Source organism: Schistocerca cancellata, chromosome 1, assembly GCF_023864275.1.
Source record: "Schistocerca cancellata isolate TAMUIC-IGC-003103 chromosome 1, iqSchCanc2.1, whole genome shotgun sequence".
NCBI classification, from domain to species: Eukaryota; Metazoa; Arthropoda; class Insecta; order Orthoptera; family Acrididae; genus Schistocerca; species Schistocerca cancellata.
Window position 1 is genome coordinate 1,056,835,851 of NC_064626.1, and position 15,222 is coordinate 1,056,851,072.

General features: G+C 47.9%; 1 protein-coding gene across 1 annotated transcript in view; it reads right to left on the reverse strand.

Annotated features, from left to right (window-relative positions):
• LOC126162937 (guanylate cyclase 32E) overlaps positions 1-15,222 on the reverse strand; it is a 935,168-nt gene that overhangs the window by 324,727 nt on the left and 595,219 nt on the right. The window contains exon 10 of the mRNA XM_049919769.1: positions 5,181-5,271. Within this exon, the coding sequence (XP_049775726.1) occupies positions 5,181-5,271 (91 nt within the window). The remainder of the gene's footprint in view (positions 1-5,180; positions 5,272-15,222) is intronic.

A 15,222-nucleotide genomic window follows, 5' to 3' on the forward strand; every position in this document is an offset into this window, starting at 1 on the left:
CTAGGAGGTAAAGAGGACCTGGTAAGAGTAGGGAACAGTAGTTACAATCAATTTTGCAGAGTAAAGTTTTGAGGCTACCTGTCTGTTTGTTCTTTTTGCTCCTATCAGGAATAGTTCATAATTTTTCCAGTGGCCGAGGGGGGGGGGGTCATTCGATTGTGCAATGACGGAAGGGAAAAACTACGCTATCTCACTTGATACGAGCGAAATCAGTCGTGCAATACTCCGATTAGTGATTTCTATTACAAAAACCTACACACATGCAGAGTGGTCTACAGTTACATACATGATACTGACATACACAGAGTGATAGTGCTAAATGGGTATAGACTGCAGGAAACGAACCCTGAGATGACAATGAGCAAAAACGTTCAAATGGACAGCCAGCCAGAAACGTGTTCCCAGGGGGTACGCCCACTTGAAGGTGGAGATAAAATATCCTTGATACTAAAGATTTCAGTCATTGATAGAACCCATGAGAAGACGACAGTCGAATGGGGATGTTTAGTATGTACTAGTGTTTTAGCTCGAAACTCAAAAGGTCAGTAACGCTGTCCATGATGAGTGTCACTATACGTGTCACTTGCAACGTGTACAGGCCTTATTAGCTACCAACTTGCCTCCGTGACGACTCTGTATCATATGGATATTATAAGCTGTCCAGCCATATTAATGTGAGCGCCCGTCACAACCCTGAATAATCACTTTTTTCAGTGCAGACGGCTGCGAGATGTGCATGAAGAGAGTCAGTGAGGTTTTAGAGGGTACCGACAGGTTTATGGAGTCGTGCCCAGACCACTGCTGTGGCCAGCTGCGGTAGGATTCATAGTTACAGATCCATAGCACGAGCATCCCGATCGAGGTGGTCCTACAGATTCTCGATTGGATTTAAATCCTGAGAGTTTAGTGGCCAGAGGGGGTAGGATACTTGTGCTCTTAGAAACATGCACGTGCTCTGCGAGCTGTCTGACAGGTCGCTTTGTCCTGATGGTAGGTGCCATTTTGCCCAAGCGAAACAAGCTTCATTTTGTGGTGGACATGGTCCCCAAGGATAGAGTCATACTTATGCTGATCAATTGTGCCTTCCAGAATGACGAGATCATGCAGGGAACGTCACGAAAACACCCCCAGACTATAACGCACTGTCTATTGTTGCAAAGTATTTGTTTTCAGGCGTTTCACACCGCACACGCCAACGGCCATTAAACATGATTAATCTGAAAAGGCAACTGACGCAGTGGATGTCCAGTTGTGGAACTGGCGTGCAAATTCCAGCGTTCCAGCCTCAGTCGCCGATCAACAGCAGTGAACACAGGTGCGTGAAACAGGTGCCTGCTGCAGATGCCCATACGTAGCAACGTTCGCTTAGCGGTTGTTGAGGAGACGCTGTTGGTTCATCTCGGCCGGCACTTGCTCACCAGTTGTACTGTCTATTCAACCATACAAAACTTAGCAGGCGTCGTTCACCACTGTCACCTATGTCGGTTTATATTCCGAAGGTTTTGTTTCGGATATTGGCGGTCTCCATGTGGAAGCTTCGCGACCGTGAAAATAATCTTCTAAGCATGAGTTATTTATTTTATTGTCGTTAATTATCTTCCACTCTATCAGATAGTCTGCGCCAAAGCTACATACACAACAGAGTGGGACATTTATACACTACTGGCCATTAAAATTGCTAAACCAAGAAGAAATAAAGATGATAAACGGGTATTCATTGGACAAATATATTATACTAGAACCGACATGTGACTACATTTTCACGAAATTTGGGTGCATAGATCCTGAGAAATCAGTACCCAGAACAACCACCTCTGGCCTTAATAACGGCCTTGATACGCCTGGGCATTGAGTCAAACAGACCTTGGATGGCGTGTACAGTTACAGCTGCCCATGCAGCTTCAACACGATACCACAGTTCATCAAGAGTAGTGACTGGCGTCTTGTGACGAGCCAGTTGCTCGGCCACCATTGGCCAGACGTTTTCAATTGGTGAGAGATCTGGGGAACGTTTGGCCATGGCAGCAGTCGAACATTTTCTGTATCCAGAAAGGCCCGTACAGGACCTGCAACATGCGGTCGTGCATTATCCTGCTGAAATGTAGGGTTTCGCAGGCATCGAATGAAGGGTAGAGCCACTGCTCAAAGTGCCGTCAATGCAAACAAGAGGTGACCGAGACGTGTAACCAATGGCACCCCATACCATCACGCCGGGTGATACGCCAGTAAGGCGATGACGAATACACGCCTCCTATGTCCGTTCACCGCGATGTCGCCAAACACGGATGAGACCATCATTATTCTGAGAACAGAACCTGGATTCATCCGAAAAAATGACGTTTTGACATTCGTGCACCCAGGTTCGTCGTTGAGTACACCATCGCAGGCGCTCCTGTCTGTGATGCAGCGTCAAGTGTAACCGCAGCCATGGTGTTCGAGCTGATAGTTCATGCTGCTGCAAACGTCGTCGAACTGTTCGTGCAGATGGTTGTTGTCTTGCAAACGTCCCATCTGCTGACTCAGGGAGCGAGACGTGGCTGCACGATCCGTTACAGCCTTGAGGATAAGATGCCCGTCATCTCGACTGCCGTTGGGATCCAGCACGGCGTTCCGTATTACCCTCCTGAACCCACTGATTCTGTATTCTGCTAACAGTCATTGGATCTCTACCAACGCGAGCAGCAATGTCGCGATACGATAGACTGCAATCGCGATAGGCTACAATCCGACCTTTATCAATGTCGGAAACGTGATGGTACGCAGTTCTCCTCCTTAAACGAGGCATCACAACAACGTTTCACCAGGCAACGCCAGTCAAGTCCTGTTAGTGTATGAGAAATCGGTTGGAAACTTTCCTCATGTCAGAATGTTGTAGGTGTAGGTGTGTGAATGCTCTGAAAAGCTAATCATTTGCATATCACAGCATCTTCTTCCTGTCAGTTAAATTTCGCGTCGGTAGCACGTCATTTTCATTGTGTAGCAATTTTAGTCTAAAATGGTTCAAATGGCTCTGAGCACTATGGGACTTAACATCTGTGGTCATCAGTCCCCTAGAACTTAGAACTACTTAAACCTAACTAACCTAAGGACATTACACACATCCATGCCCGAGGCAGGATTCGAACCTGCGACCGTAGCAGTCGCGCGGCTCCGGACTGAGCGCCTAGAACCGCTAGACCACCGCGGCCGGCAATTTTAGTCTCCAGTAGTGTAGTTCGCTGAAGGGAATGATGGAAGTCGGTATGGAAACAAGACTGCTGCGTTGAATACACTCCTGGAAATTGAAATAAGAACACCGTGAATTCATTGTCCCAGGAAGGGGAAACTTTATTGACACATTCCTGGGGTCAGATACACCACATGATCACACTGACAGAACCACAGGCACATAGACACAGGCAACAGAGCATGCGCAATGTCGGCACTAGTACAGTGTATATCCACCTTTCGCAGCAATGCAGGCTGCTATTCTCCCATGGAGACGATCGTAGAGATGCTGGATGTAGTCCTGTGGAACGGCTTGCCATGCCATTTCCACCTGGCGCCTCAGTTGGACCAGCGTTCGTGCTGGACGTGCAGACCGCGTGAGACGACGCTTCATCCAGTCCCAAACATGCTCAATGGGGGACAGATCCGGAGATCTTGCTGGCCAGGGTAGTTGACTTACACCTTCTAGAGCACATTGGGTGGCACGGGATACATGCGGACGTGCATTGTCCTGTTGGAACAGCAAGTTCCCTTGCCGGTCTAGGAATGGTAGAACGATGGGTTCGATGACGGTTTGGATGTACCGTGCACTATTCAGTGTCCCCTCGACGATCACCAGTGGTGTACGGCCAGTGTAGGAGACCGCTCCCCACACCATGATGCCGGGTGTTGGCCCTGTGTGCCTCGGTCGTATGCAGTCCTGATTGTGGCGCTCACCTGCACGGCGCCAAACACCCATACGACCATCATTGGCACCAAGGCAGAAGCGACTCTCATCGCTGAAGACGACACGTCTCCATTCGTCCCTCCATTCACGCCTGTCGCGACACCACTGGAGGCGGGCTGCACGATGTTGGGGCGTGAGCGGAAGACGGCCTAACGGTGTGCGGGACCGTAGCCCAGCTTCATGGAGACGGTTGCGAATGGTCCTCGCCGATACCCCAGGAGCAACAGTGTCCCTAATTTGCTGGGAAGTGGCGGTGCGGTCCCCTACGGCACTGCGTAGGATCCTACGGTCTTGGCGTGCATCCGTGCGTCGCTGCGGTCCGGTCCCAGGTCGACGGGCACGTGCACCTTCCGCCGACCACTGGCGACAACATCGATGTACTGTGGAGACCTCACGCCCCACGTGTTGAGCAATTCGGCGGTACGTCCACCCGGCCTCCCGCATGCCCACTATACGCCCTCGCTCAAAGTCCGTCAACTGCACATACGGTTCACGTCCACGCTGTCGCGGCATGCTACCAGTGTTAAAGACTGCGATGGAGCTCCGTATGCCACGGCAAACTGGCTGACACTGACGGCGGCGGAGCACAAATGCTGCGCAGCTAGCGCCATTCGACGGCCAACACCGCGGTTCCTGGTGTGTCCGCTGTGCCGTGCGTGTGATCATTGCTTGTACAGCCCTCTCGCAGTGTCCGGAGCAAGTATGGTGGGTCTGACACACCGGTGTCAATGTGTTCTTTTTTCCATTTCCAGGAGTGTATGTTGGTGAGGACTACATTGTGGCACCTTTCAGAGAATTATCAGAGGACCCTGCAAGACAGGCTTTCGATCTACATTTAAAAATTCTGACGTTTGTTACTGCTTCGTGTTTACTAATCACGAAAATAACCACTGATGACATCTTCCAATAATTTTAAGATTCGACAGCACTGACCCACACAGTCGAAAACGTTTGTTGAACCCGAAAAGTTAGTGTGTGTCCTCAGGTACTCAGTTACCACCCAAACTGTTTTTTATAAAAGTGAAATCGGCAAGTTCGACAGTTAAATGAGGTATTTTATGTGTAACGTGAGGCATTCTTCACTGTAAGCTTCCAGTCACTTGGATGAGTCACGTGCGATAGCACAACGAGTAACATTTTATAAATACTTAAGACTTTCAATTTTAACTTGTGCAGGATACAATGCTGCACTGAACTGCTGAGTATCAGTGAAAGCGTGAGAAGCGTCAGCTGTAAAGCTACTTACAGATGCACTTCTCGTCGCGGAAGCCGCAAGGCGGTTCTGCGATGGGCGGTCTCCCTCCCACCCAGTCGATGGTCGCAGTCATCTGCAGATCCTGTAACACAGCAGTCGTCACGGATTACAAAGAGTTCCAAAAAGGCGTTCATATGAAAATAATAGTTCACTGTCGCCGGGGAACTTGTTACCTTAGATATGCATCGCATAGACGCTAAAAGTATACAATTTATACACTGAAGCGCCAAAGAAACTGGTACAGACATGCGTATTCAAATACAGAGATATGTAAACAGAAGATAGCACTGTGGTCAGCAACGCCTATATAAGACAACATGCGTCTGGCGCAGTTGTTAGATCGATTACTGCTGCTGCAATGGCAGGGTATCAAGATTTAAGTGAGTTTGAATGTGTTGTTATCGTCGGCGCACGAGCGAAGAGAGACAGCATCTCAGAAGCAGTAATGAAGTGGGGATTTTCCCTCTACCATCATTTCACGAGTGTACCGTGAATATCAGGAAACCGGTAAAACATCAGATCTTCGACATCACTGCGGCCCGAAAAAGATCCTACTAGAACGGGGCCAACGACGACTCGGTCAGAATGACAGAAGTGCAACCCTTGCGCAAATTTCTGCAGATTCCAGTACTGGGTCATCAATCAGTGTCTGCGTGCGAACCATTCTACGAAACATCATCGATATGGGCTTGCGAAGCCGACGGTCCACTAGTGTGCACTTTATGACTGCACGTCACAAACCTTTACAGCTCGCCTGGGCACGTCAGCATTGACGTTTTACTGGTGATGACTGGAAATCATGTTGCCTGGTCGGACGAGCCTCGTTTCAAATTGTATCGAGCGGATGGACATATACGGATATGGAGACAGCCTCGTGAATCCATGGACCCTACATGGCAGCAAGGGACTGGTCAAGCTAGTGAGACACTGTGTGGGGCGTGTGCAGTTGGAATCTACATCTACATCTACATCTATACTCCGCGAGCCACCTTACGGTGTGTGGCGGAGGGTACTTATTGTACCACTATCTGATCCCCCCTTCCCTGTTCCATTCACGAATTGTGCGTGGGAAGAACGACTGCTTGTAAGTCTCCGTATTTGCTCTAATTTCTCGGATCTTTTCGTTGTGATCATTACGCGAGATATATGTGGGCGGTAGTAATATGTTGCCCATCTCTTCCCGGAATGTGCTCTCTCGTAATTTCGATAATAAACCTTTCCGTATTGCGTAACGCCTTTCTTGAAGTGTCCGCCACTGGAGCTTGTTCAGCATCTCCGTAACGCTCTCGCGCTGACTAAATGTCCCCATGACGAATCGCGCTGCTTTTCGCTGGATCATGTCTATCTCTTCTATTAATCCAACCTGGTAAGGGTCCCATACTGATGAGCAATACTCAAGAATCGGACGAACAAGCGTTTTGTAAGCTACTTCTTTCGTCGATGAGTCACATTTTCTTAGAATTCTTCCTATGAATCTCAACCTGGCGCCTGCTTTTCCCACTATTTGTTTTATGTGATCATTCCACTTCAGATCGCTCCGGATAGTAACTCCTAAGTATTTTACGGTCGTTACCGCTTCCAATGATTTACCACCTATGGCATAATCGTACTGGAATGGATTTCTGCCCCTATGTATGCGCATTATATTACATTTATCTACGTTTAGGGAAAGCTGCCAGCTGTCGCACCATGCATTAATCCTCTGCAGGTCTTCCTGGAGTACGTACGAGTCTTCTGATGTTGCTACTTTCTTGTAGACAACCGTGTCATCTGCAAATAGCCTCACGGAGCTACCGATGTTGTCAACTAAGTCATTTATGTATATTGTAAACAATAAAGGTCCTATCACGCTTCCTTGCGGTACTCCCGAAATTACCTCTACATCTGCAGATTTTGAACCGTTAAGAATGACATGTTGTGTTCTTTCTTCTAGGAAATCCTGAATCCAATCACAAACCTGGTCCGATATTCCGTAAGCTCGTATTTTTTTCACTAAACGTAAGTGCGGAACCGTATCAAATGCCTTCCTGAAGTCCAGGAATACGGCATCAATCTGCTCGCCAGTGTCTACGGCACTGTGAATTTCTTGGGCAAATAGGGCGAGCTGAGTTTCACATGATCTCTGTTTGCGGAATCCATGTTGGTTATGATGAAGGAGATTTGTATTATCTAAGAACGTCATAATACGAGAACACAAAACATGTTCCATTATTCTACAACAGATTGACGTAAGCGAAATAGGCCTATAATTATTCGCATCTGATTTATGACCCTTCTTGAAAATGGGAACGACCTGCGCTTTCTTCCAGTCGCTAGGAATGATATAGGATCCCTGATATGTCTAGATACGACTCTGACAGGGGACACGAACGTAAGCATCCTGTCTGCTCACCTGTATCCATTCATGTCCACTGTGCATTCCGATGGGCTCGGGCGATTCCGGCACGACAATGCGACAACCCACACGTGCAGAATTACTACAGAGTGGCTCCAGGAACACTCTTCTGAGTTTAAACACTTCCGCTGGCCACCAAACTCCCCAGACATGAACATTATTGAGCATATCTGGGATGCCTTGCAACGTGCTGTTCAGAAAAGATTTCCACCCCCTCGTACTCTTAAGGATTTATGGACAGCCCTGTGAGATTCACGGTGTCAGTTCCCTCCAGCACTATTTCAGACATTAGTAAAGTCCATGCCACGTCGTGCTGCAGCACTTCTGTGTGCTCGCGGGGGCCCTACGCAATATTAGGCAGGTGTATCAGTTTCTTTGGCTCTTCAGTGTATATAGGTTAACGCCGTCTTTTGCGACTGGAATAGAAGTCTCATTTAGACCACACGCCTTTCGCTTTATTTGACAGTTTCTTCAGTAGCCGCTGTAGCAATATGGTTATACTTACAATTTTGTCTACTACGATCATGAAATGTTCTCAAGTTGTAAGTTCCTACTACACCCCGCAACAGAATTAAAAAGTCACTTTTTCGCCTTCGACATGTGACACGATGGAGAGGTCGTCTGAGCGCCTCCTACCTATATTTAACCCCTTCGTTTGACAGCTCTGCGATGGAGATGAGAACCACGACATCCAGCGTTAAAATCTCTCTGTTTTCTTATGAGTGCCAGAGGTAAATGTTTCAGACACACCGCCGCTGAGAATCTACAGGAAAAGGGCTTAGGGGTCCTTTGAACGTTGATTCTCAGATCGAAAACGACAGTCTGCAGGGCAGTGTGCACCAGGAAGAGGGTGGTGGTTTTCTTGCGGGAGGTGTTCAGTAGACATTGATTAGTCGGTGCTGTAATTCCATGCTCTTTTATATTATTTATCACTGGTCAAAGTGCCAAGTAAAGAGAGAGAAGTTGTGAGTAATGATAATATTGATGGCACAATGCTGGAATAAAGTATTAACGTTGTATGTAAACATGAATCATCCCATTCTGAAAAAATTTAAAGGGGAGAATGTGTAAGGTTTTGTAACAAACTGGTACTCAGTAAACTGAAATGTTACAAGCCCCACTGTTGGGTAGAATGTTAAGAATTGGTAGCGCCTTGGTCGTGAGTTAAGGTGTCGCAGTCCATTGGGGGGGAGTGTCTGCGCTTTTTATTGGCTGAGCGAAGGGCAACGACGCAAGGCAGCATGGATTCTCCTGGGCTATGACAGGTCAAAGCACTCGAAGCAGAAGCTCCATTGTCGCTGCTCGTAGTTGGGTGGTGTAGGCAGCCGAGTCCAGTGGGAAACCTCGTGATGTGGGCAGATATCTGCTCACTGCTCAGAACGTTTATTATTAATAGTCCTTGCAATAATGTGTCATTGAAAATTAACTTCATTATTAAGAGTTGAGTTGCTGAGGCTGAAGTGAGTGGTTGGTAGTGCGAGGTCAAGGAATAGGAAACGTGTTATGTTTGTTAATTACTCAGAGGTTAATTCATTGAGGTATTAATTTCATTACCAGGCTGTAAACTATCATGAATATCTTTATTTACAAGTGTTACGAGGGACGTTCAATAAGTAATGCACCATTATTTTTTTTATCGGCCATTTTCCATTGAAAAAATGCGGAATTTGTCGTGGAACATCGTGGAGTAGTATTTCGCTTCAGCCCCTATGGTTCCATGAATTTCCGATAGGTGGCGGCGCTATAGGAAGCCTTCAAATTGGCTTCTGTAACGGAGACGGGTCCAAAGCGGAGAGCTGTCATTCAGTTTCTTTTGGCGGAAAACCAGAGCATCGCAGATATTCACAAGCGCTTTCAGGATGTCTATGGAGACCTGGTAGTGGACAAAAGCACGGTGAGTCGCTGGGCGGGGCGTCTGTCATCATCGCAACATTGTCGCTCAAATCTGTCCGATCTTCCGCGTGCCGGGCGGACGCACACAGCTGTGACTCCTGAAACGTTGGAACGTGGCTACAATCTCATTCGAGATGATCGGCGAATCACAGTCAGACACCTCGCTGCTCAACTGTACGTCTCTGCTGGTAATGGTGACTCAACCACCTGTTGGGGTACTCAAAGGAGTGTATCTTCCTCATCCACCTACAGCCCAGAACTCACACCTTCCGACTTCTATCTGTTTGGCTCAGTAAAGGATGCAGTTCTCGGGAAGCAGTTTGTGGATGATGAGGAGATTATTGATGCAACAAGCCGGCGACTCTGACGTTGATCAGTGGAGTAGTACCGTGTGGGCATAAAGGCCCTTTCAGTCAGATGCCGCAAGGCCGTCGCATTAAACGGAGATTATATTGAAAAATAGCATTTTGTAGCCAAATGAGTTGGGAATAATATGGTGTATTGGAATCCTGGATAAAACCAATCTGCTTTCAAAATGGTTCAAATGGCCCTGAGCACTATGGGACTCAACATCTGAGGTCATCAGTCCCCTATAACTTAGAACTACTTGAACGTAAATAACCTAAGTACACCACAAACATCCACGCCCGAGGCAGGATTCGAACCTGCGACCGTAGCGGGCGCGCGGTTCCAGACTGAAGCGCCTAGAACCGCTCGGCCACTTTGGCCGGCCAATCTGCTTCCAGAAACAAAATGTGTTCCGTACTATTTATTCAATGCTCCTCGTAAGTATTGATTTATACAGTATAATTTTTCATGTGTAAAGTTAGCAGTGGAAATGAAAATGAGCGTTTGGCGTTATAGGCCGGGAGGCCCCTTGCGGGGCAGGTCCGGCCACCTTTGTCTTTTTATATTCGATGCCACATTGGGCGACTTGCGCGCCGGATGGGGATGAAATGATGATGAAGACAGCACAACACCCAGTCCCTGAGCGGAGAAAATCCCCGACCCACTGTAATGTCCCCACAGAAAATACCCTCTACCACGCACCAATTAATCATTTTCAATCAAACCATCCACATTCATTCACTTTGGAAAAGTTATCTGATCTGATTTTCTAGTAATATATGCGGCGACAGCACGACGACGCCAAAGTATTTTCTAGTGCGTTTATTCTTTGAAATAACAGAGATGCATATATGCATTCTCCATGGTTGTTAAGAGTGGTAAGGAGGTCAGCTTCTGGAGTATCTGTTGAGGGATTGACGTGTTTCTGAGAGATACATATTCTGCTTTTCTTCTCGCTACAGCGAGCCAATTAACATTCGTGCCGCTAGCGATTTGTTTGAAGAGAAACAGACTGTAAACGGAAAATAATTAAGGCGTGGAATCACCGGAGTTCTGGACATGTAATGGAGATGGATTTAATACACAATTTCCTCCATAAATAAGATTTGTGACTTTTTTGTTCTGGAGTGCATGAACGAATTAGTTTTTTCTGAATCATTTGATGATCACGTTGGTCCTGTAATTAGTGGGGAAGTTTCAGCTGTGTCGAAGAGAGCCTGCAATCACTGAGTCTGTGTTAAAACGTCCAAAAAGGCTTCGTACACATCTGGAATTGGCAATCTTTCGTAAAAGAAACAAATTGTCCAAGCTATTGATTCTCCCGACTGACTGCAGTGTTTAACAGTAATAATAATGTAAAGATCTCTTACAACAAGCCAGCCGCTGATTACCAAGACGAAGGACTCCACCAAAGATCCTATTTGGCTGATTTCACGTAATGAAATATTATATTAAAAACTGTACATAGATAAAGGAGAGAGAGAGAGAGCGAATGAAAAATAGAGATAATACTAATAATCCTCCATTAGTCTAATTTTTCGCCTGTCTTATCACGGATCAGCCAAGAACGGGGAGGGCCTTACTTTACTGTATATATTTATGTGTGAAGGTGAAGGGATCTTACTCGTAAAGGCAACAGATACACGTCTATACAGACAAGACATTGCACAGAGATAGCGGCTAGCTGCATTCATAATCTATTCTTAGATAAAGAGACGGCAACTTATTATCCGAACATTTAAAAAGGTTAAGCCATCCGAGAATCGAACCCGCGCCCGTAGGACGGTAATCCGTCACGCTGACCACTTTTTTTTTTGTTAAGCTGCAGGTAAGGAGCAAACAACTAAAAACCTCTTGCGTATGAAAATAAAAGACGACATTCTTCATAAAATAACACAATATCCTTGGAAAACGTAAAACATAAAAAGGTAGCTATATTTCCGCAACTGCCTTCTTTTTTTTATTTATTTATTTATTGTTTTTTGTTACATGTGTAAGGAAAACAAACTTAGAAGAGGAGGAGAAAAGAGAAGTGAAATAAAATAGGAATACTTTCCGCGCCATGCTCCACTTTGGCGCGCCATCAGAACAAAATGCATTCTATCATTGACCATTAAAGGGGGAACGTGGGATCGTCCAGTCTTGGCTGGCACAGTTCGTTGAGATTCCAGCTTTGAGGCGGGTTGGTGAAAATACTCTGTAAATAGTTCGCGAAAGTGGCCCGATAGTGTCGATGTCGGCGAAGAGTGTGGTGATGTACTTGGAGGCGTGTCCAAAAGTCCGCCGGATCGACGATGTCGTCGCGGATGAGGTAGTTGACAGCCATGCCACTGATCCATGTGATGGCGTGCCACTTAGCCGATGGAAAGTAGGCCGAGTCGGGATATATCATCATGGTAGGAGAAACGTGATGTGGTGGTACTCGGAGGTAGAAAGCCACAATCTTCTGTGAGAGGGTCCAGACAGCTGCTGCTGGCCCACACTCAAAACGATGTAAATCTGTATCTTCGACATTGCACTTGAGGCACAGGGGTGAGTCCACCAGTGCAATGCGATGCAGTTTCTGTCTTGTAGTATTCTTGCCGTTGACGAGAAGGTACCACATAGAGGTGGTGTCAGTGGTGTGATATGGTTGGTGGATCGCTTTCCAAACTGTAGGCCATGAAACCTGGGGGTGACGTGTTTCGACGGGATTGCGGGGTGGAGACTTTTGGAGAAGGCAATAGATGTCGCGGGTGGTCGTCTGCCTGGTCCTGGGGAGCTCGGTGCATATGTAGCTATACTCCAAAAAGAAACTGCCGATATGTGACATCGGAGGTGGGATGTGTGCCAGAGACGTCGGTGGGTTTCTCGAAACAGATGCGAGCTCAGTGGTCAACATTCCAGTAAAAGTAGCATTTTGGCTTTTCCATAACCGGAGCATAGTATTGATGTAAAGTGCCGTAGTCCTGGCTCTCACATTAACCAGATCGAGGCCACCGTCCCGCTTCGGTAAGGTGAGAGCTTCATACTGGACTTGAATATGTGTCCAAAACAAAGAAAACAGCCGAAAGCCGCCTATAATCTGGCCGCCATTGTCGCAGTGATGGGCAGAATCTGCGCTATGTGGGGTATCCGGGCTGCCAGATGGGTATTGACGAAGGTGACTCTCTGGCACATATTCAGCGGGCGTAATATGTGATTTTGTATGTTGGCCCGGACGCGTTGCAGTAGCGCCCGAAAATTGATCGCCGAGAAGCGGCGAATGTCTCCGAGACAACGAAGAGTGTCCACCAGCTGAAATGGGACTACGCTGTCTGCGGGAAGGCCGCGGCCGATCTTCATGGCGCATGATTTTGCCACGTTCATAACGCTCCCTGCCCCTGCACTGTAATGGGTAATCCACTGCATCGCAGCTTGTACGTCGGCCGCTGAACGTATGACGAGGGCCAAGTCGTCCACGTAAGCTCGGCAGCGGAACATATGATCCCGGAGTGGAATACCTGTCAAACGTCGCCGTAATCCGCAAATGAGGGGTTCCATCGCAATGGCATAAAGCACCGTCGACAAACGGCAACCCTGCCGTACTGAGCGTTCAATCCGTATAGGTTCTGTCAGTCTGCCGTTGACGAGAAGTCTGGACGTTGCTCCACGAAGGAGCCGCATAATCACTTGCGTGAACGGCGGGGGAATTGCCATTCGGTCCATCACTGCGTACAGGAATGCATGATTGACGCGGTCAAACGCTTGTTTGAAGTCGATGGAGATTAAAGCGCTTGGCAGTCGCGAGTGTGTTGCCACAGCGATCACATCTCGATATTCACTGAGGGCTGTCTGTATATTACGGTCGCCGCCTAAGGATGTTTGTTCGTGGGAAACAATGTCTCGTAAGAGATGCTTGAGTCGCACTGCTAGAAGACGTGTGAAAATCTTGAAGTCGGAATTTAGTAACGTGATTGGCCGATAACTGTCGAGTCGTGCTCCTCCTGCGGGTTTCGGGACTGGTACAAGTAAGCCTTCCATGAACATTGGCGGCGGGTTCGCCGCGCCGGACAACAGTTCCAAGTACATGACCCTCCATCGTGGCAACATCAAATCTTGGAAGGTTCTGTAAAATTCGAGCGGTAAACCATCCGGGCCGGGAGATCGATTCAGAGACCCTTTGGCCACAGCGCCTTGGACGTCGTCGGTGATCACTTCAGAAGTCAGGAGGGCTGCAGCCGCTGCGTTTAGAGTACCAAGTGTCTCCTGGGCAACCTCAGCAATGGCCTCTGCACCAGCAGGTACTTCTTGATAGAAAAGTCTGTAGTGCGTTGTGAATGCATCCGCAATGGTAGCTTACGAAGTCAGCCGTCGTCCATCAGGTAGGTCTAAAGTTGACATTAAAGCCTGTCTGCGTCGACGAACATTTTGAACAATATGATGCATAGAAGGTAATTCACCGTTAATCCTATCTTGGCTGCGTGCTCGTACAATGGCTCCCTCTAGACGGCATCTGGTCAAGCTTAAAATCTTTGCCTTGATGCGTTGGCTCTGCCATAGTGTGTCAATGTGCGTCGGATGGCCGGTTTGGCGCACAGCAACCACCACTGCAGTGTGGTCTCGTAACGCATAATGCGTTGAACACAGGTGTGCCACGTGTCGGTGATCTGTTGTCGACATTCAGCGTCCCGCAGTAGCGTGACATTGAGTTTCCAAGGTCCTGCACTGCGCCATATAGATTGTCGACGTCGGTTCATGGTACAGATGTAGATGTCATGATCCGAAAGGCAGACGGCCAACGTTCCGCGTCGAGGAGAACTGATTTCAGAGCGTCAGAGATGTATATTCTATCAAGTCTGCTGGCGGAGTGGCTCGTGATGTGTGTATACCCCGGGCGGTCGCCGTGTACCACTCGCCAAGTATCGAGGAGACGAAGGCGGGGGACGAGGAAGCGAAGTTCCGGACAAGTGGTGAAATGGGGGTATTGGTCTGTGCGCTCGAGAACACAGTTGAAATCTCCGCCTACGAGGAGATGATCGTATCGGCCGAGGAATAAAGGCGTGATATCTTCTGCGTAGAACTGGGAGCGATCCCTCCGTTTATCAGTGCCCGATGGAGCGTAGAGATTTATGATTTTGAGTCCTTCAACTGTTATGGCCACCCCTCGCGCCGTTGGGAGGTATGCGACATCGGAAACTGCAATCCCTTCTCGTAGGAGGATGGCTGCTCCTGTGTGTTCCATAGCTGCAGGGGCGGCGTACGTCTCATATCCATAACACCCAGTCCAAGTTGGTGTCCTCAGTTCTTGTAACAGGGCGATGTCGATGTCCGCTGCTCTTAGCGTGTCACAGAGCAGTTGAAGTTTAACGTGGGAGCCGATATTATTAGTATTGATAGTAGCTATTCGGTACGCCTGATGGGAGATCCGTGCTGCCG